Below are 21,918 nucleotides of genomic sequence, written 5' to 3'. Positions count from 1 at the left end.
ACACAGGGCAAAAGTTATCTTGTCTCAGTATGTGTTATTCTACCTACCCTCCCTGTCCTCCACAGTCGATCATTTAATTACCACTTGCCACAGGAATGTTTGTGGCTGAATCAGAAACTAACCATAGTTGCCCTCTCACTTGACCTGCAGAGGGTGGAACTTGGCTGTGATCCAGCACAGCCCTAACTGTGTTTTGAATCTGAGTTTTTATTGTATACATTCTTTTCAGAGCATTGTATACTTTGTGTAATATGATCAAAGGCTTGAACACAGTATGGCCTTACTGTTCTCAGTTGTCTAGAATAAACAGAAATTGATAAATGATTATTTTTGAAATTCACTTCCCAAATATCACAGACCAATGGAAAATGTACAAGACTTATTAGGGCTCCTGATACCTGATAGTATTAGATACAGGATTTTTATCAGGAAAAGCTTATTCTCTTAACATAAGCAAGTATGCATTTATATGAATAAAAATTGCTTTCCAACAAACTTTTCTAGCATATTTACCTTTTTTAAAAGTCCCCACAGTCATAACTGGGAAGACATCTTTGGAAGTATTAAATAGTAACTTATAAATCTATAGGAAGAACCAACTGCCATTTTTGCAAACAGTAAGTGTTAAGTGGATACCATAAGTTTAAAATTGAGATGAATTAGTATAAAGAAAAAGCTTTTATCCTAGAGTTTGTCATAAGATTTAGAAGGCCTCTGTATTATACATATGTGTCACTTTTGAGAGAAAAGATTTATAGTTTTAATATGATTGCCAATAGGGTATATGACCCACTAAACATTCAGACTCACTGGTATAAATCACTGCTGCATCCTCAACAGGTCACCATGTGCGTTGTAAGCTCTATGTTACATCTCATTTGGCAACAAGCCTGCTTTTTAAATTTGAATCTATACAGTTGCTAGAAGTATTAAATGGCTCTTCTATTAAAGGAGTCCATGAGGAAAGGAAAGAGTAAAAAGGGAGGAAAGAAATTATCTTGTTTATCTACTAGAAATGAAGTATGTATATATATGTATATATATATATATATATACATATATATACACACACACACAGAGAGAAAGAGAGATCTAATTTAATCCTCCCAACATACACACACACATATATATGGTATCTATAGAGAAAGATACATGCCACATTACCACTTTTTCTTTAGGTACTCATCCATCGATACATTCCTAGATTGATTCTACATCTTGGCTACAGTTTGAACAACCATAAATGGTGGGTCCGTATAGTATTTATCAAATAACATTGCAATTGCCTATTCACTTCTCTTTGTATCCCCAACTACCTCATTGAGGTCACAGGATGTATTATATTTATTTTTGTACCTCAAACTTTAATCATGGTGCCTTTCAAATAGAAAGTTTTTAATAAATATTTGATTGTCAAATTAATGACTAAACTATGGAACAAACACATGAAAATAATAGTTTACCATCAACTGTACACTTGCATAAATTGCTATAAAAAGAAAGGTAAGGGAATCAAATATTAAAGTCATGTACTGTTTTAATTCAGGACAATAAATATTGAGTGCCTACATATATAAGAAAAATATTATGAAGAACCAAAAGTGAAAAAGACACAGAACCATTATCTCCTAAAACTTTCAGTCCTGTTAGAAAGATTAGACCATGTATACAGATGATTAAAATTCAAAGCAGAATGTAACATATGCTTTATGAGATTTAAAGTTCTAGAAATACTGAGAAGGAAGTAATTTCTTCTAGTTAAATAAGGTATTCTGAAAGCTTCATGGGAAAGATGGTAATAGACCTAAACCTTGAATTATAGGTAGGATTTCAGTAAGGCAAAAGGGCTGGGGAAGGTTCAGAAGGCCCCAAGCCACATGTTTTCTCTCATATGTTGAATATTGACCCAATATAAATGCAGCAATATTATGGAAAACAGTCACACTAAGGGGGAGGGTAAAAGAAGGAAGTTAAGAAGGTGAATATGGTTGACGTACTTTCTATACAAGAATGAATATAGAAATTTAAACCTGTTGAAACCACCAAAAGAAGGGGACTAATGTAGAAAGAAGTAAAATAAAAGCGATGAACCAATCCAGGTTATGATACATATATTCTTGGAAATGTCACAATGAAATTCCCTGTGTAACTATTTTTAAGCAAGCAAAATGTCACTTTTTTGTCTTTTACAAAATTGGAGAACAGGAGAGCAGAATGGGTCCTGCCTAGAGGGGTTGGTAACAGTGAGAGAGGGCAGGCAGTAGGGAAAGGGCATGGGAGGGTGAACATAGTGTAAATACTGTGTACACATGCACGTAAGTGGGCAATGATACCTGTTGAAACTATTCCAGGATTGAGGGGAGGGATAAAGAAGAATGATGGAGGGGGTGAATTCAAGTATGATATATTTGATATATAAGACCTTTTGTAAATGCTACAATGTACCCACACCCAGCACAATAATTAAAAAATGGGGCGGGGGGCAAGTATTGGGGAAAGGTCACAGAAGGGAACATTCTAGGCAACATGAACACTGTCTGATTGATAATACAGGACTTCTCTCAACAGCACTGTGGCTAAAGCTAATGCTGGAAAGGTTAGGGAAATCTGATTATAGAATGTCTTAGATACTATGCTAAGGAGTTTACATTTACACAGTGGTGATTACTAAAGATTTTTAAGGAAGAAAGTGACAAAAAAGATTTATAAAGTCATGTGCATTAAGGTTTACCAAAATTGAAATGTCTTCTTTCTCTTTTGCCCTTGATCCCAATGAGTAGAAATTTTAAAACACCAAGAAATAGAGATGTTCCCTAACATTCCCACAGCCTATGTCAGTGTGAGGTTCTTCCAGAGTCTACCTTTGTGTCAACCTTGTGTCTTAAGCTTGCAGATTCCCATTATCTAAATAGTTGCTAAGCCTCAGAGTCACCACAGCTCATGTGTCTGAGGGGAAGAGGGAAAAGAGTAGCTTACTGGAGACTCAGCCAAAAGCTCTGCAACTTTCAAAAGGATATTTGCATAACGGTAATGGAGAAAGAAAAATCTAGAAGTTTAAGGATCATTTGGGAATTAATCCAAGAGTAAATGGAATAGAAAAGGATAGATACAAGATGAATCACAGAGAAAATGGATACAACTCTATTCCTAATGGAATATGGAGCCAACAGAATTTTTTTAAAAAAAAAATCAAAGATGGCAAAGTTTTCCCATTGGGTTTTATGGAAAGTTGCTGATACTTTTAACAAAGACAGGAAAGCAAAGAGTGAAGTATGGCTGGAAGGAATATGATGACTTTGTATGTATTGAATTGGAAATGCTAATGGGACATCAGTCTAAAAGTTATGTACAAGCATTTAGAGGTTCATACTAAAATTCACAGGATAGTTAAACTAGATGTGTAGATGTAGAACCCTCCTACTTATAAAATAAACACAGTATTCTGTAGTGTAGAAAGAAAAAATATAGGATCTCCCTTCCAATAAATACAGTTAGTAGTTTACAAATGCATTGTTCTAGAAAGGAAGACAGATTTTAGGTGAATAGCCTCAACAAGAGATTGTCAAAAAAAAAAAAAGAGACCATTAAAATGTGTGTAACTTGTATTTATTTCAAGAAACTAAAAATCTAATGTTACCGTTAAAATTGAGTTTATAAATTTAAAACTTTTGCTTAGGTGAAAATTAATGGTAGAATATATTTACAAAGAAAACAAAAGATCAGAAGAAAATGGAAGAGAAAGAAAAGAAAAATACCATTTTGACATGAGGAAAAATTGTTATTGAAATTTTAACAAAGTAAACAATGAAATAAAGGTTGCATTCACTTATTCTTGTGCTAAGATATCATGTGCCTTAGAGAAAATATTTTTCTTTCCATTTCTATTCAAAACTTATACTTTTAAAATGTTAAATATACTTCTTTTCCTTTAATCTGCATGAATTATCACTAGAATTACATGAGAATAAATAGAAGAAGCAAAGAAGAGAAATTCATAATTGCTCATTGTGATATTTACTTAGCTTTTTGCCAAATTTCTCTTGAGTGATTCCGGCAACCACTGAAAGTGGTTGAACTCATAGAAAGAAGGTGGTCTAAGAAGTAAGCATGAAACCCAAGAGTTGAAACTAAAACTCTAGTTGCATCCTTTTTCTTAATAAAAAGGAAAAAAGAGAATGAAGGAGAGGTAGCAACAGAAAGTTGAAACAAGAAAACATGTATAGTTAGCACACTTTACTTATTTGTAATATAAACTACAAAGTATAAGAAACTTTATACTATCAAATTTCTTAATCCCAAAGATTGGTTCTAAGAAAAACAGTTTTATTAAAAGTTTATTATAGGGGCTGGAAGTATGGCTCAAATGGTAGAATTCCTGCCTAATAAGTACAAAGTCCTGAGTTCAAACCTCAGTAATGCCAGAGAAAAAGAAAAAAAATTTATTATAACCCTTTACTGGATTCTAAGTCTCCCAGACACAATTAGAATAGTTATCTGTAAAATAAAAATGCATCAAAAATCCTGAATTGTGTAATGGCTATTCTTATAAACTCTCCCACTTTTTATAATCGATAAGTAGTCTTTTGTAGTAGCTATGATTTGAATGCCCCTCTAAAACTCATGCTGAAATTTAATTGCCATTGTAACATTATGTTGGGGTGAAACCTTTACAGCGTGATTAGGTCATGAGCACACTACCTGCATGTAGGTCTAAGACCAGGAGTGCATTAATTATCCTGATAAAAGGATAAGTTTGTTTATGTGCTGTTTTGCCCATTTGCCATGTTACAATGTAGCACAGAGCCCCTCCCCAGATGAATCTCCTTAGTCTTGGGCTTCCCACTATTTGAAATAAATTTATTGTCTTTGAAAACTACCCACTCTGTTATTTCCTGTTACAGCAGCAACATACTTACTCAAGACAGCAGCATATAATACACTAACCTAATACCCTGGAATTACCTGTTCTGTTCCTTAGTTGTCACAAGTATCCAAGACAAGATGCAAAATAATTATTGACCTGTGTTCATCTTCTCAGCTTTGCTGCACTGCTGTTTTTATTTCTGTGACTGAAATTACAAGATAAAACAGTCAGTTCCTAATTGTTTTTAGGTGTTACTACTATAAAACTAGTTTCATGTTTATGAAATACTATTAAGAAAATAAACCTCAATGAGTTTAATTTGAAAGATCTTTATACAGAAAAATAGTAGGAGACAAACTCTCAGTTATGGGGAAGACACAGTAAAAATGTAAGCAAAAGTTGAAATTCACAATTGTGATTGACCATATAATCAAGGGAGGAGATAGAGCATTATAACATTAGATAAATCATTCCTATCTCTTTATTCTAACCATTGTCGTAGCTCGTGGGTTTCTCTTAAGATTATTAAGATGGTCACCTCTACTGATCAAGACCTACATGAATGATCCCATAAATCACTTAATGACAAGAGTGAGTGTGTGTGAGTGTGTGTGTGTGTGTGTGTGTGTGTGTGTGTGTGTGTGTGTGTGTTGGGCTTTCTGTTGTGACAAATACCTGAGAAAAACAGCTTGAAGGGAGGAGTTAGTCATTTGATTTCAGTGCATCATGATGGGGAGAGTGTGGTAGAGCAGGGCAGCTCAAATCATGGTAGCCAAGAAGAGAGAGAGAATATGCCTGCACTCCTGGCTTCCTGCTTTTTCCCCTTTTATTCCATCTCACAGGGCTTCCAGCCTACAGAATGGTGCCATCCATAATTTGGATTGGGTCTTCCCCTGCTTAGTCACCTCTGAAAATACCATCACAGATGTACCAAGAGGTGTGGTTTACTAATCTAGGCACTTCTCGATCCAGTCAAGATGATGATCAAGATAAGCCATCACATGACGTTATTATATTTATCCCAAGGCCACATTGTGCTCTAGAAAGAGAAATTCTATTTCTTATCTCAAATACACTTGCCTTAGAGTCTAGCAAACTCTTAGAAAGTGGTACATAATTCACACAGCCACAGTCACACAGTGCTTGAGATACTGAAGATGTGTAATATTTTGAACATTACAGAAGATGAAGAGGACACAAAAGACTAACACAGCATCAGCCTCACATCAGAAAGATCAAGAAAAGCAAATTACTTCAGCTATTCATTACAGGGTCATTGCAAGTTCCTTTATTCCATACAGTGATCAAACATAACAATTCCATACCCAAAACAAAGCGTTATTTGTGGAATAAGAAATGGACGGATAAAATGGAAACGACATAACTTCTCTGTTTGAGCTTTATCAGGGTGTCAGTCAATCCAGGCCAATTGTCCTGTCTCCATTATGAACTTCAAATTCACAAGGCTGAAGGTTGAATCAAGAAATGTAATTGTCCTGCGATAAGCTCCTCCCCTAAATCTTACAGAAATTCAGGGGTTTTAGCTTTCTGCTTCAACCATGAATTCTTCCCAAACCTATGTGCTGAAGACCCAGTGAGGACCCGCATGATCTGTCCTGTGCCCCTCCAACCTTCCCTGTGCTCAGCTTTTAGCATCATGGCCTTATTTAACCTGAAGTACTTTACAGTTGCTCAAAAATTCCTTTTCGCCACTCATTCTGCTGCTGTATCAGAAGCTGGCTTCCTCTGGGCAAACATGCCAGAGGGCCTGGTCTCACAAATTCCAACCCTACAACAAACACAGCAGCCTTTTCTAGTACAAAGTGACTTACTCTACACTCAGGACTATATAAGAACTGTAGCGTAAGTCCCAGACCAACATGACCTGCAAGGAATCCCATGATCCAGTTAAATGACTCTCAACACTAGCAGCACAGTACAGTCACCTGGGATGGGGTGGAGTGTTGCTAAAAGCACTCAGATGATTCTGATGACTCCATAACCCTGGTCCACTGTGATGTCCTGCACTTCCACCAAGGTCTGTGATTTCTGTGTGGAGTCTGCCAGTCGCTAGATCTTTTCTCCCCAAAGTCCAGTCCCTCCTCAGTGTACTCACTGAGGTGGCCAAAGGCCTGTCTGATGAAGCGGGAAGGATGGAGCCCTGTGCTCTACATGCCTGGTCTCCTCCACCCCCATATATCTTCTCCATGTGTGATGTGACTTTTTCAGTGAAAACCCATCCCAGAATATTCACAGCCCTTTCTTTCCTCCCAAACCTCTATCAACTTACAGAATAAATGCTCTCTTCCCAGAGTAGCAGTTGTCACCATCAAATTTGGGTTCCTATTCCCTTTAGGAGTCAATAATGAAAGAGGAATGGAGGGGAAAAGAGGAGGGAAAAAACCTGAGCATCCTCAACTCATTCATTAAGAAACTCTGAAAAGTATCCTGTACCTCTGCTTTGTACTACCCATGCTTCTTCCTATTAATTGCTCATTACTATCTCCTCCACTGAACTGTAAGAACTCAAAGCCTGTAACAATGTCTGGCACTGAGGAGGTGCTCAGTGAAATGCTTGAATGCCCCCCAAAAAATGAGCATCTGGAGAAGGAAAAGAGGAGCTGCTTCACAGCGGGAGTGGGAAAGATGCAGCCACGGGCCAACAATTACTCTCATGGATAACTGTAACCACAAACAGAATCAGCAAACTCACAATCTTATATGAAAATCCAACAACTACTTTTTTGTTCTTTAAACATAGTCTTGCTTCCTCTCAAGGTGTTTAAACAATTGCCATCTCCTTGTACTCCCATTCTACTTTTCTTCTTAGACCACCCAGGTAGCAGCAATCCAATTGTTCCAAACTGCTCTGTTCTGCCTATTTCACTATTACTATTTTCCAGCTCAGCAGCAGCCTAGTTGTTATGTCCCTTCTTATAATAGGAACAAGAGCTCTTTCCAGCTCTACGCCACAGTTTAAGAGAGATTAGTTAAATGTACAGTTAGTCTTTCCTTACTCACTTTCTGACTGCCACAGTGTTTTGAAAGTACTGCAAACTACAACTGCTTATCCACAAGGCCCTTTGAGTAATGGTATGCTTATCTAAGAATTCCAGCCTAAATGGTACTTATATTGCTGTGTGTAGGAAAATGCAGCCATGCTGTTTCAGTAATTGTATGGTTCCTGAGACTGTGCTGCCTGCACCTGACTAGGTGGATGGATCTGGTGCCTCAGTTCTTGAGAACCAGAATTCAAAAAAAAACAAAAAAGTGAGAAGGACAGGACAGCAGTGAGGTCACTCTCGCTTATGGGACACCTTTTAAAATACAGGAGCACAATTTCTCTCCAACATTAGCTACAATTAAAGATCCCCATCTGGTAGTTTTAAAACACTATAGGATTCAAAATGTGAATGGCCATTTGACTCAATGTCAAGGCACCACAAAGGATGATGGAGGAGCTAGGCAGAGTCAGCAGTACTGAGCTCCGTTTATTTGAATTGTTTTAAAAATTGCCAAGACCCCAGTCCAGTGATGTACATTCCACCTATTGACTGATATCTTTATCCTTTTGGACTACTTGCTTTAAAATTATCAAGGGGTATTTGTTTAAAAATAAACATTCTAGAACTCCAGATCAATGCAGAACAATGTTGGGAGTGAGGCCTCGAACTTACCCTGACCAAACAACTCAGCTAGGTTTTTTGGTAGGTTTTTTTATTATTATTATTCATATGTGCATACAAGGCTTGGGTCATTTCTCAGGATTTTTTTTTTTTCTTTGTGGTATTGGGGTTTGATCAGGGCTTCATGCTTATGACACAGGTGCGCTACCACTTGAGCCACATTTTCAGCACTTTTTGCTCTGGTTAATTTAGAGATAGGGTCTCGCTTTTTGCCCAGGCCAGCCCGGTCCCTGGTCCTCCTACTTATGCTTTCCACCCTAGCTGGAATGATATTTATGCATCACTATGCCCAGCCATTGGTTGAGATGGGGTTTTGGCAAACTTTTTGCCCAAGCTGGCCTCAAACTGCATCCTCCAAATCTAAACCTCCCAAAGAGTTAGGATTATAGACATGAGCCACCTTGCCTGACTTCAGCTGGTTCTATTGAACCATAAAGTTTAGACTGCTGTCTTGAGACCTAACTGCTAAGCTTCAAATAGCACTGTGAGCAGGAATTAGTCATTTTTCTCAAAGGGTCTAAAATCAAGCTTTCATGGAGCAATGAAAAGAAATGGAGGACACTGATGAAGGGGACACTACCAAGGGGAGGGAATAGAGACAGAATGGATAATGAGCCAAAGAAAAACTTCTTTATGTCATAATTTTACCCCAGACTTAATGGTCATTTGTCATAGTTTAGTTCAACTTAGCAAATATAAATTAAACTGCTATCATGTGCCAGGCACTAGGGATAAGAATAAATAGAACAGAGTCACTTCCCTAGAGAAGGTTACAGTTTGATAAAGCAAGCTCATAAATGGGTGATTTAAATATATTTGGTAAGATCAAAGATTGAGGTTTGCACAAGAAACTTTGTTTTTCATTTTATTTTCATAGTATTGTACTGGGGGTACATTGTGACATTTACAAAAGTTCTTACACTGTATCATAGTTGAATTCACCCCCTCCATCATTCTCCTTTATCTCCTGTCCTCTCATTTCTGGAAAAGTTTCAAAAGGTCCATTTTTTCATACACGAGTATGTAATGTTTCTACTACATTCACCCTCCTACACCCTCTCCTTATATCCTCTCCCTCCCGCTGGTTCCAGCCCCCATACAGGACCTGTATTGCCTTCCTGTTTTTTTCTTAAGACATTTTTGTTTGTTGAAGATAACTATGAAGGGTGTTTCATTTTGACATTTCCATGTATGTATGTATTATAACCCAAATTGGTTCATCCCCTCTGTTTTTCTCCTTTCCACCTTAGTCCTTAGTCCTTTTCTTATGGTGATTTCAACAGTTTTAAAGTTTCTATATTCATTTTTGTGTAGGAAGTAGATCAATGATATTCACCTTCTTAACTTCCTTCTTTTGCCTTCCCTCTCTCATATGACTTCCCCTTCACATGAAAATTATTATTTTTTAATAATTTTGCTTGTATTTTATTCTTTATAGCTAAATAAAATTCCATTGTATATAAATATCATGTTTTCTTATCCACTCATCAGTTGTGTGGCATCTTGGCTGTTTCCATAATGTCACACAAGAAACTTTGAGGGCTGAGAAGACTTTGAGGGCTTAGGAGACTTACTCCTAAGAAGGTAGTACCTGTGCAGGAAAATAAACAGCCATGTTTGGTTGTGCAGTACGAGTACTACTGAGAAGGAACTAAAGAGGAAGCAAGAATTGGAAGGAAATGGAACATATTCCCACAAAGGGCCACCTGAGGAAAAGAGGCTCTGAATCATAAAGCTGTGTGTTGTATCATGAGAGACAAGCAGGTCAGGGCTGCTTTCCCATAGAGTACCAGGATTGAGGATAGGTAATCAGTGATCCTGGGAGGTAAACATGGGTTAAGTGAGAAAGATGTATATGTCCGCATTACTTTTATACATTCTGTGTGCCAGGCATCTAGAAGACTTCCTGCATGAATCCCTCTAATTCATTGCACGTTTATGGTCTCAAAATGTTAATTGTGCTTGCTCCAAAAACATACAATCAGTTTATGGCCCCTCTCTCAGACATTGTTCTTGGAATTTTAATAACTAAAAATTTGAGCAGAATATCGAAATATACATTGGGATGTTTTGACTATCAGTGGAAAGTTACAAAAAAACAGTAATATTAATAACCTTGGAAGAGAGAGGGAGACAGATGAGCAAAGTTTACTTCTTTCAGCACATCCTTTTATGTTGAATTTAAATTACTTACCATGTATATTTATTGCCTATCCAATAAAGCATACAAGGGAATTAAGACATGATTGTTGCATAGCCTAAAGTTGTCTACCAACATATAAGACTGATTTAAAACTAAATTGATGCCTTATTCAATAATAAGTGAATAAGTGACAATAATAGCAACATTAAAATAGTTTCATCTTTCACAGCCTGCAAAAAACAGGAGGTTGGGGAAAGCTTTTTGTACACCCTGTATACATTTGGCCTTTTAATTTTTTTAACAGTTTGCAGCTCATCTTGTGAAGATGAAGTATCCAAGGGTCTGTATTCTAGATGGTGGCGTTAACAAGATCAAGCCAACAGGCCTTCTCACCGTACCTTCTCCTCAAATATGAAGAGCCAAGAGTCCATCTGACAAATGGACAGAATGGCACCAATGCCCAGCAGCACATTCTTCACAGCCATGTATGTCACTCTAAGACAGAACTAGACGTCCAGAGTATTGCATTTCCATAAAGCTTTGCCATGACACATTTTCGTAAATCTCATAACCCAAATAGTCTGCTGTCCAGGCAAGAAACTTGACTGTACATGTATTGCTAAAAGAATTCTCTTAACAGTGAAATCTGATCATGTATTTTTACCACACTGCCACATAAAGCTAGAGGAATGCAACTGACAGGACAGATTTAGCATGATCAAGAAATCCCAGTTGCACCGAAAAAGCCATCCCCCATTGTAGTGAACAGACAGTCCTAACAAGGGTGTCGTGTAGCAATACAGACTGAATGTGGCCTGAAATTATCTTCTGTTCATGATAACAAAAACTGGAAAGTTATTCACAGTGTATACTTGTAAATAAATGCAATGTTTAGGAATTCATTTACCCACATAATCACTCTTGTACGTGTGGGTGTGTGTGTGTGTGTGTGTGTGTGTGTGTATGCACATATGTTTAGAAGAAGTGGACTTTAGCCCATTTCAAAAAGCAGAAATAGTTTATTCCCAGAAAAATGAAATTCAGGAACCATTCATATTTCACCAAATATTTGTTCAATGCCAATAGCAGAGGCCCAAAAACTGACTAAAATAATTGTAGTTTCCTTATCACATAAAAGGCTACGTAGTCAGGCTAGTGTATTGACATCATAATCCTTTAAAACCCAGTCAGTCTCCTATTTTATTTTTTTATCTTCTCAATACATGGCTTCCATCTCATGGATAAAAAGGCTACTCTGTTTCCATCTTCAGATCTGTGATATAGAAGAAAATAAAAGAGAGGGGACGAAAAGAGGAGGGAAGGAATAAGGAAGGAAAAAAGGAGAGGAGAGGAGGCATAAACTATCAGTTGCGTACATCACTTCTGGTTACACCACATTAGCCAAGACTGCAGGACTTACGCACGTGGCCACATCTGGTATAAGGAAAACTCTGATTATGGTCTTTGGCTGAGTGGCCATCTTCCCAGACAAAAATACCTTGTTACTCTTTGGGAGGGAGGAGGAAACACATTAGGGACTGCTAGCACTCTCTGCCACATTAATAGAAAAATACTCCACTGAGTCTAAGACACTGTCATTTTACTCACCACAAAGAAAGGAAAATGCAGCCAAATAAACTAAAACACACCATTCAATAATAAATTGCATATTTTTTCAGATTTCTGAAATGGGAATGTATCTTATAATTGGTGAAATATATCTTTGTCTTCAGTTTTATTTTGATTAAAAAGTATTGATTCCTCTGTTACTTATATTCCTCTTCAGTGTGAAAACTGCATAGTCTGAACATTTTAATAAGAGCCTCAGCTTTCTGGGCCATGGTTTTGTTGCTGCTGCTGTTGCTGCTGTTTAGTTTGTTTTGTTAGCATCTATTTTTATTGAGATACGCTGTGCATACCATAAAATTTGCATACACTTTTAAAACATACAACTCAGAGCTCATGCCTGTAATCCTAGTTACTCAGGAGGTGGAAATCTGGAGGAGTGCAATTCTAAGCTAGCCCAGGCAAAAAGTTAACAAGACCCCATCTGAAATCAATAAGCTGGGTATGGTGATGCATGCCTGTTATCACAGCTGTGAGGGAAGCTATAGGTAGGGAGATCAAGGTCCAGGCTGGCTGGGTAAAAATGTGTTACCCTACCTGAAAAATACTAGAGCCAAAAAGGGCTGGAGGTGTAGTGGTAGGTAAGTGGTAGGGTACCTGCCCTAGCAAGCACAAGACCCTGAGTTCAAACCCCATACCACCAAAAAAACAAAAATAAATTATGATTCATTGGTTTTCAGTATATTCACAAAACCTTGCAATTACCACTACTATCTAATTCTGGAACATTTTCAACACCCAAAACCAAAATCCTATGCATTGATTAGCAATCATTTCCCATTATTCCCTCTTGGGTTTGATTTTTGTATATGGAATGAGGCAAGGGTCCAACTTCATTCTAACATGAAGATATGCTGGTCCCAAAGTACTACGTATTTTGTTTTACTCAATTATATTTGTGGTTATTCACCAAATATAGTTTGAATTCCTACTGTGTGCAAGATGCTAATGTAATCAATAGTTATACCATTTTGTGTTCCATACAGAGTTTACTTTTAAAAGTAGGAAATAATGAGGAAAAATTCAAGATTTAGCTGATACAATTTTTGAGTCAAAGTCTTCTCTGCCTAGAGAAAAATCATTAAATCTTCTGATTCTGACAGTTGCTATTGCTTTTCTTCAGTCCTTGGTCTGAGAGTGAGAATGAGGCAGTGATGATCATTTCAAAAGAGTTGTTCTGCATCTTAGCTTTGCCTTATTAACAAAGTAGAGAAGAGAGGGATGGAGGGGCCAGAATTTGAATTGATGAGGTGATAGCTAGGAGAGGATGAAGACATGAATATTGTGAAAAGAGCTTTGGAAGAAGAGAATACCACACAACGTCTATCACAATTTTTCGTTTGGTCTTTCTTAAAACTTGAGACTTTTAGAATTAATTCAAAAGATGGGAATTTTTAACATACAAATTAGAATATTTAATATTCTCAATAGTAAAATAAGAAAGAATACAGGAACACTGCCATGTTTATCTGCAAGGCACGTTATTTTACAACAGATGATATAAAGAAAGCTGATCTTACCAACTGTTTTATTGAAGCAAACCTAGGTCTATAGTGCATTATTGACTCCTACACTATCACTGTCAGCAGTGTTTCTGGCATCTGCCATCTCTTCCCTCCACCTGGAATGCCTTTACTGCTACCACCAACCCCCAATACACACACACACACACACACACACACGCACACACTCATCCTTCATGATCTAGCAATAATGGCATCCTTTTCTGACTTCTTCATGCTGCATTAATAGCCTCAAGTCTGTCAAACCATTCCATTCATACTTCTAGTCATAGAATTGTTGCATCATTTTTCAGTTACTTACTCAAATTTGGGTCCCATGTTAAAATATGAGCTCCCTTCACAATTTATATCTTCTGCTACCTTTAGTAGACCACATATTAGAGATTCTCACTTAGTGTAAAATTGAACTGAATCTTTAGAGATTTTTAAATCTATATGAATGGAAAAAAAAATTAAAACTTCCCATAACAATTTTTCTACTGCTGAGCTTCTCTGGGACATGATGGCGCATAAATAAATTGAAACGTCAGTTCACTGAATAAAAAAAAAAGTATCTAAAGTTCACTCAGCTCTAAAATTTGATAATTTTGTATAAGTTGGAACAGATAAGTTCCAACAAGATTAGTTAAATTAGTTGCATCCCTTTTCCAAAATACAGATACACCACATTTAAAAAAAAAAATTCACCAAGCTTGAAAAGGAAGAGAAATTTCTTGATGTCAGAAATGAAGAAAGACTGAAAGGAATAGCTGTGAGCCCTATGGACTATCCCATGTCCATATAGGCCGTAGGAACTGGAGTTTTCACCTGCACATATGAATATAAGACATAGCCTTGGGGCCTTCTGATAGGAAGTTTGTATTAAGACTACTTTATGAAGTACTAGCTTCAGAGAACTCTTTGCTCTGTGCAATGGCTGGAAATAACTTCCCATCAAATCAGGGTAGCTACAAATGAGATTGTCACCAGCCCTGTATTCTCAGTAAAGGAAAATAGGTCTCTTGCAGACAGATGGCAGTGTTTGGTGGAAAGGCTGGTAAGTCCCTGATTTAGAAAAGGCTTTAGGGCATGTGTTCATGTGACTATTTAAAAATGAGAACAATTAATTATATAAAATTTTTGGAAAGCATAGATGGTATCAGATCTTTCTTTGACCCCTCTCTTTTTCCTCTTCCAAATAATTTTTTCTAAAAAAAAAAATACCTGTTTAGAGATTTTTATCAAAAGAATTCTACACCTCAAAAGGAATTTATGCAATAGTCTCATCCAATGAAACCCACTCTAAGGAAGGAAGACTGCCACCTTGACTGTCACGGGGTTGTGGCTATTTCATTCTATCAGTCATAACTAGCAATTATTATACATGCTAACTCCTTATACCTATTATTACCCAAATATTACATTTTTCTTGATAAGCATTAATCCAAATATTAGAAGCAAAATGATGCTTATTATAGATTTTAGTTTGGGTGTTCAATCTGAAGACCCAGATTCCAGACCTTACCTAACATTTGACATATAACAGCATACACAGTTACTCATTCAGACTTCAGATTTTATAATCCAGTTTTATCTCATGTGTTGGAAGTAATGCATGTTGTAAATAAACTTTTTAAAAGTTAGCATGATTTTTAAATTGCATATTTATGTATTTTCTGAATAGTTTTCTTTTTAATGCCCTTATCTTTGGTGCTTATCGTATGAAAACTTAACTAGGAACTTGACAAATTCATTGTTCTCCAGATAGATGGTGATATGCATAGCTACTGTAACTTTCAGGTGTAACGTCTCCTCTTTAGTGTACATCTTTTAATATCCTTTCTCACCCCTTTCAGACAGTGTATGTTTAGTTTCCATTGTCTGCATCATTTCAGTGCTCACTGTGACCAATAAATGGTACATGAGTAGGTACCAAAGCACTGTATTACAACATTCCAGGATTTACACATTAATCCTCTGGGCAGTGAGGGTTAAAACACTATCCTGTTTTGGCTTTAAACTAATCTTTGTGCTTTTTAAAGCATTAGATCAGATTCTAAATGTTGCTTCTTGCCAAAACTAAAGCAGTCAATGTTTTAAAAATATTACTGTATGGATGTGGCTCCTAAAAATATAGAGTATGACTTACCATTCTCCAAAAACCCATAAAGGTGTGATCACTAGCATCAAAACATAAAGTAAACCATGCAAAGGAGATTTCATTTTCTCATTAACCCTTAAGAAACCTATTTACTTTGACTGTTATTAATTATTAATTATATTAGCATACTTCTCAGTCTCTTGGGATAGAATAATTTAGTATTTTAAGTTCAGAATTGTGCTGGCTTGAGAGAACTGAAAGTGCCTGTCTCTTCTGAACTCCATGGCCAGTGATCTCACCTTGTAGCTTACAGTCAGCCATGACAGGAATATTTACACCCTAGAAATAAGCAAATATCATAAATCAGGGCTTTCTTTATATTTTATTTATTTTTGAGATTGTTTGGTTAACAACATTTTCCAACACACCATTGATTTCAGCCATTCTAAGGTTATATTATCCATAGATTATAAATCATGAAATAAAAAAAGGAATTTTAAAGATCCAATCCAAACACCATCGTGCAAAACAATAAGGAAAGTGAGAGGATTTTGTAAAATTCATGGAGCCAGTAAAAGACAGATCCAAAACTACAATTCTACTTTCCTAATTATCAACCTATTTCTCTCTTCTTCATACACAAGGAACAGAAAAGCCATCAATTTCAATTCATTGTGGGTCCCTGTGAAGGACACAAAAAAGAAACATTGAAAATGTTGGTTAAACTGACTGCTGACTGTGAAATGGAAATGCTCAGAAAATGACACTATCACCTTCTCACCCAGTTTACACATTCAAAAGTGAAGATTTCAAAAAAAAGAAAAGGAAATATGCATTTGAGCATGCCAGTCCGAAACTCACTGTTCTTAGGAACTCTTCTTATATATTAAATTACCTCTTCACTATTGAAAAGAACTGGGGCAGGGGTGGGGAGAATCCCTATATAAGAAAAAATTTTCTGTCTAAACTAAAATCCTTGATATACTAGACTGACGTTGGCCCTTAGCCTTTCTTTTCTATGTGTTATCCAGGAACCTGGCTTAAGAGATTGGAAAAGTAGCTGGTCACTTTCCTAGTCATGCATAGAGAGGCACTAGAGGGTGTGGCATAGGTATTTTGGGAGTATTTAATCATGACGGAGAAAAGACAGACATCATTTAGATCATTGGGTAACTTAAAAATGTTTTTATTATCTAAGCTAAACTATCCTGATAACTTACTAGTCAGATAGCATATCTTTCCTAAAATTATCTTTAAGATCATTAATAATCCCATATGCCATGTGTTCATACCCTGTACTCCATACAGAGACACTGAGGATTTGAAAGGCATGTGAGGATTAAGATTTCTGGATTAAGGCCAAATGACTAAGAGGGTTATTTGCAAAGTGATGTGCATTCTAGGAAGAAATCATTTTAATAGGTAGTAAGAATTTTTTAAAATCTCTTCAGTCATGGCAACATGACAGGATAAGAAATATAAATTGGTTCAGCCAGCTACCACAGAAATCAGTATGAAGGTTCCTCAAAAAACTAAAAATAGAACTGCCATATGGTCCAGCTATGCCACTCTTGAGTATATACTCAAAGGAATCAAAGTCTGCATACGCTAGAGATACCTGCGCACCCATGTTTATTTTGACACCATTCACAATAGTCAAGTTATACAGTCAGCCTAGGAGCCTGTGTGTGTGTGTGTGTGTGTGTGTGTGTGTGTGTACAGTGGAGTTTTATTCAGCCATAAAGAAAAACAAAATTATGTCATTTGCAGGAAAATGGATGGAACTGGAGATCATCATGTCAAGTGAAATAAACCAGACTCAGAAAGACAAATAAAACATGTTTTCTGTCATATTTAGCATCTAGGGAGGGAAAAAAAAAGACATGAAAGTAGAAAGGGGACAATGAGGGAACAGGAATGGGAGCAAGGGTAAGAGAGAGGAGGGTGAAGGTGGGAGCAGAATATGATCCAAGTATGTTACATGCATTGTCTGATAGTCTTAGAATGTGACCCATTACTTTGTGCAGTTGATGAGCACTAATAAAAACATTTTGCTAAATGGAGTTCCCAGTGTGACCACTGTAACACCTTGTTCTGAGCCATTCCCTATTCTCAAAGATGTCAGGAACCTCTTGTCCCGGATCCTAAATGACTATTCTGAAAGGACTTCCTGAAGATCGGCTCAGGATGAAGGCCTACCCTGGGCAACTAACTGGTATAAACACAGAATTCATTCCAAGGATTTATACATTTACCACTTCACAAAGAAAAAAAAAAGTGGTCTCAAATACTGAATCAGAGCTAGGAGGTTAGTTTGAGTTCTTTATTTTCCAAACTAGTTTAAAAAAAGCTGATGTGTGTTCAAAGTTTCAACCCCACTTTGGGCTATCACAACTCAGTAGCTATACAGTCCTACTAACTTGTGGTTTATCTATGTATATTTTCATATCAGCATGACTTAATTTTAGATAGTCATTTTGATCTTTGCCACTATCTGGTACCTATAAGAGGAGTGCTTTCTTCTTATACAGTAAGGAAAATTTCAAATATATCCCTCCCTGTTTTACATTAAATTAGCATCAACCATAAACAGATTAAGTCTAACAGCTCCCAGGTTAAGAGAGGACTGGTTTGGGTTGAATTATCTATAGATATTTATCTTTATTTTTTAAAGACAAAAAAAAACTGAAGCCTCTTTCATGGCTGTTGGTTAACTAACATTTTACAAAACACAGTAGACATACTCCAAGATGTTTGCTTGCAAATCACACATTTGTACATGAGTAAAATAATAAAAAGGAGATGGCTTTAATAAGTCATCCTACTCATTCCAATACAAAATCTGAACATGTTTTTAAAAAAAGGAAAGGAAGGAAGGAAGAAAGAAAAGAAGGAAGGGAGGGAGGGAGGGAAAGAAGGGCACAGGGCCTAGTCTGTATGTGAGTGGGGTAGAAAAGTTAATAAGAAAAAAAAAAGAATCTTGTAAGGTCTGGGGACATGATTCAAGGGCTAGAGTACCTGCCTCAGTACCACCAAAAAAAAAGATTAAAAAATCTGGACATGTCATTTTAAAATTAATCCTTTGCAGTAATGTAACAACTATTTAAAATGTCATTGATAACTTCTATGACTTATATAAAGCAAGATGTTGCACACTTATACAGAAACAATCCCATAAGATGACAACAGCTCATGACAGAAGCTGACTATATTGTCATCAACAATTAATTGTACAATATTCTGAAAAGAATTTAAAATTCTTTTGGTTAAATAAAGTAATATTAAAATTCATATTAAAGTTAATTGTCAGCCAAATTGTGTTAAATTGAAAAGGAAAAATTAATGAGGAAATTAACTGTTATAATTACTGAACCTCTCCAAAAAAAAAGGCTGCTAGGCATTTATTGTAAAGCCTGATTGAAATTTTATGTGGATGTATCACTGGATGTGTACTCTATTAGTCACCAGCTAAAACAAAATGATTTTTGTAAGATCAGAACAAAATGTTAAATATTTCTGTTACAAATTGGTTGTTTAAAAATAAAAGAAAAAACAAATATAAACAAAATATAAAGGAACCTACTGACAAGTTGACAAGTGCAAAGACTGTCATCCCAAGCATATCCCTCCGCCTGACATATCTTGGGTCCAAATCACTCTCTGAGAGATCAGGCGCTTTCTTTAGCTGTATAGGGGACAGGTGAAGCTGATCTCCATGGCACTTCACCCTTTGGATAGCATGTGTGGTTTCTGTTTAGTAAGGTCATGGAAAGCGAGAATGAGGAAGGACCCTGGTCCTGGGTTTCAGATTAGCATTTGTTTAGTGCTCAGGCTTGAGAGGGGCTGAACTTTCTCAAGGATCTTTCATTTCCAATCCTAAGCACCCTTAAGCCCCCCAGAATTGAGGTAAATCCCTCTTCATGCAGCACTGTTGAATGGCTGATTTCCACTGTCAGCACTGAACTTCCAGACATCTTGAGAAAAAGAAATGTGTTTCAAGATCCCAACACTGTCATGCTAAGAGTAAATTGAAAAATAACCATTCTGACAAAACAATACACTTTTCAGGAAAAAGGAAAGAAAAAGAGTTTTCTTTACCTTTAGAAACCTCAAGTGATAGGAAGCCTGCAGAAAGAGGAGACCCAGAGAGAGCCTGGGCTCTTCTAGTGACCACCCCACTGCCTTCCTCAGAGCGTTCTCAGGGGCTGCTGGTCCCTAAGCCCAAGAGCAGGTAATAGCATTCACTTTTCCCGTCCCCTGGGCTTATGTTGAAGCTCATACAAAAGCATTCTGTAAATGGAGAAATATTTTCAAATGAAATACTTTACAATATTTATGAAAGTCATAACTGTTCTGTGAAATTATCAAGCCAAAAATCTCTGATCTACTGCATATGTTTTAAAGATGAAACATTAGTGCAACAAATAATTACTCTTACAATTCATATAGCTGGTCATATTATGTAACATAAACCAAAAAGAAGAGTTCATAAGCAGTGTTATCATTAGACTCTGCATACTTACTACTACTTGATTCAATTACAAGCACCCATTTCTGCTAAACTGAAAAACTTCTCCCAAGAGCCTTTCAGGCTTATTTGTATTATACACCATGCTTTCCCTAACCCAGTTTTACCAGTTTAAAACACACTCTCTTTAAAATAATCTAAATTATCTTGATAAAATCTGGTAGTTTGAGTTTTGCCAATAAGCATCTACACATTGATGACAGAGATTAACTTTGTCTCAAGTCCACTCTTTCCTTCAGTTTTTATCTCCCTCTTCCCTGGCAGCTCTCTCCTGGACTTCAAAGCAGCTTTGTGGTTTGCCTTGCAGAAAATCAATGGTGGGAGATGAAAAGCAGCTCCTGTTTATCTCTGCCTGCTGAAGGTCACTGCACTCAGAAGCATCTGTGCAGATCCACAGAGCAGAGAGGAGAGGAAAATTGATTACGTTATACAGAAACCAGAAACCAGAATCAAGAAACAGTGGTCCCCACTTGAAAGGGGTAGGATCATATCAAGCACAAATACATTAATAAGAATCAGTAGACATACTGGTATTTGGAGGATTAATTTAGAGTGTTATTAAATGTGACCCAAATTTAAAAAAACAAAACCTCTGGACTTGTTACAGGGTGCAAAACAACGTAGTTTATCACATTCTCTAACAGGCATTTAAGGAGTTATCTGAATTTAGTAAGCTGTAAGGACTACCACTAATAAGGTTGATAATACATGATACGGATCTCTAAGTCAAATAGATGAGCAGAAACATCATCTTCCTGCCACAGAGGCGGCCAGAGTTATTGGCTTTGCTTAGATAGCCAACTAGTATATCAGTCTTTTTATTGATAATCTGAGAATACTCAACTGTATTACGTGCATTGAACGTGCTTTGTATTCCTAGGCCATGTCTTGAACTAGTATTGGTAGAAGAAACCTGAAAAGCACATACATTCCCCTGCACCCTCAGGTCTACAGTGTGCTCTCCTAGCATCCCACACATATAGGTTGAGCCCTTATGACAATACTTAATCATTTGTATACCTAGTGTATGATGTCAGGGAGCCAACTTAATGTTTGGATGGTGTTTTATGGTATCAAAGCAAAACCACAGACCTAAACATCCCTGCCAGTCCCCCATCTTCTTCCCACAAGCTCCCAATTGAAATTTACACACCAGGGTAACTGGAGAACAAAGTACAATTTAGGACGGATCAGTGACCACTACTCCCTAACTCAGAGGTTTAGTAAACAAGGATAAAAAACCCACAGTTTAGGCTTTAGGCTTCTACAGTATCTTGTCTGCTCCAGGCCAGAATCTAAATCTTGTAACCGTGTTTTCTAGCTTATTCCATGCTATGGGAACTGAAGCAAATGACCAGTAAACGTGAATTACCCACATAAAAAGATAAGACTAGCAAAAGAAAAGTGGCTAAAGGGATGGACCTTGGTTTAGTGTACCAATTATCCCACTTGCAGTGGAAGACAGAGT

The 21,918-nt window shown here is 36.8% G+C and overlaps 1 protein-coding gene across 7 annotated transcripts in view; it reads left to right on the top strand.

Annotated features, from left to right (window-relative positions):
• The window catches only part of Tbck (TBC1 domain containing kinase), a 229,759-nt gene extending 211,774 nt beyond the window's left edge, over positions 1-17,985 (top strand). For 6 of the 7 annotated variants that reach the window (XM_074041488.1, XM_074041487.1, XM_074041490.1 and 3 more), the window contains one exon: positions 10,998-17,985. In XM_074041488.1, coding sequence (XP_073897589.1) covers positions 10,998-11,108 — 111 coding nt within the window. In that variant the 3' untranslated portion in view covers positions 11,109-17,985. The remainder of the gene's footprint in view (positions 1-10,997) is intronic. The other variant, XM_074041489.1, reaches the window with a different exon arrangement.
• Positions 17,986-21,918: the final 3,933 nt, after the last annotated feature.

The sequence above is a fragment of the Castor canadensis genome, chromosome 9 (genome assembly GCF_047511655.1).
Source record: "Castor canadensis chromosome 9, mCasCan1.hap1v2, whole genome shotgun sequence".
NCBI lineage: Eukaryota > Metazoa > Chordata > Mammalia > Rodentia > Castoridae > Castor > Castor canadensis.
The sequence above is the reverse complement of the archived record's forward strand: the minus strand, read 5'-3'. Positions and strand labels throughout refer to the sequence as shown.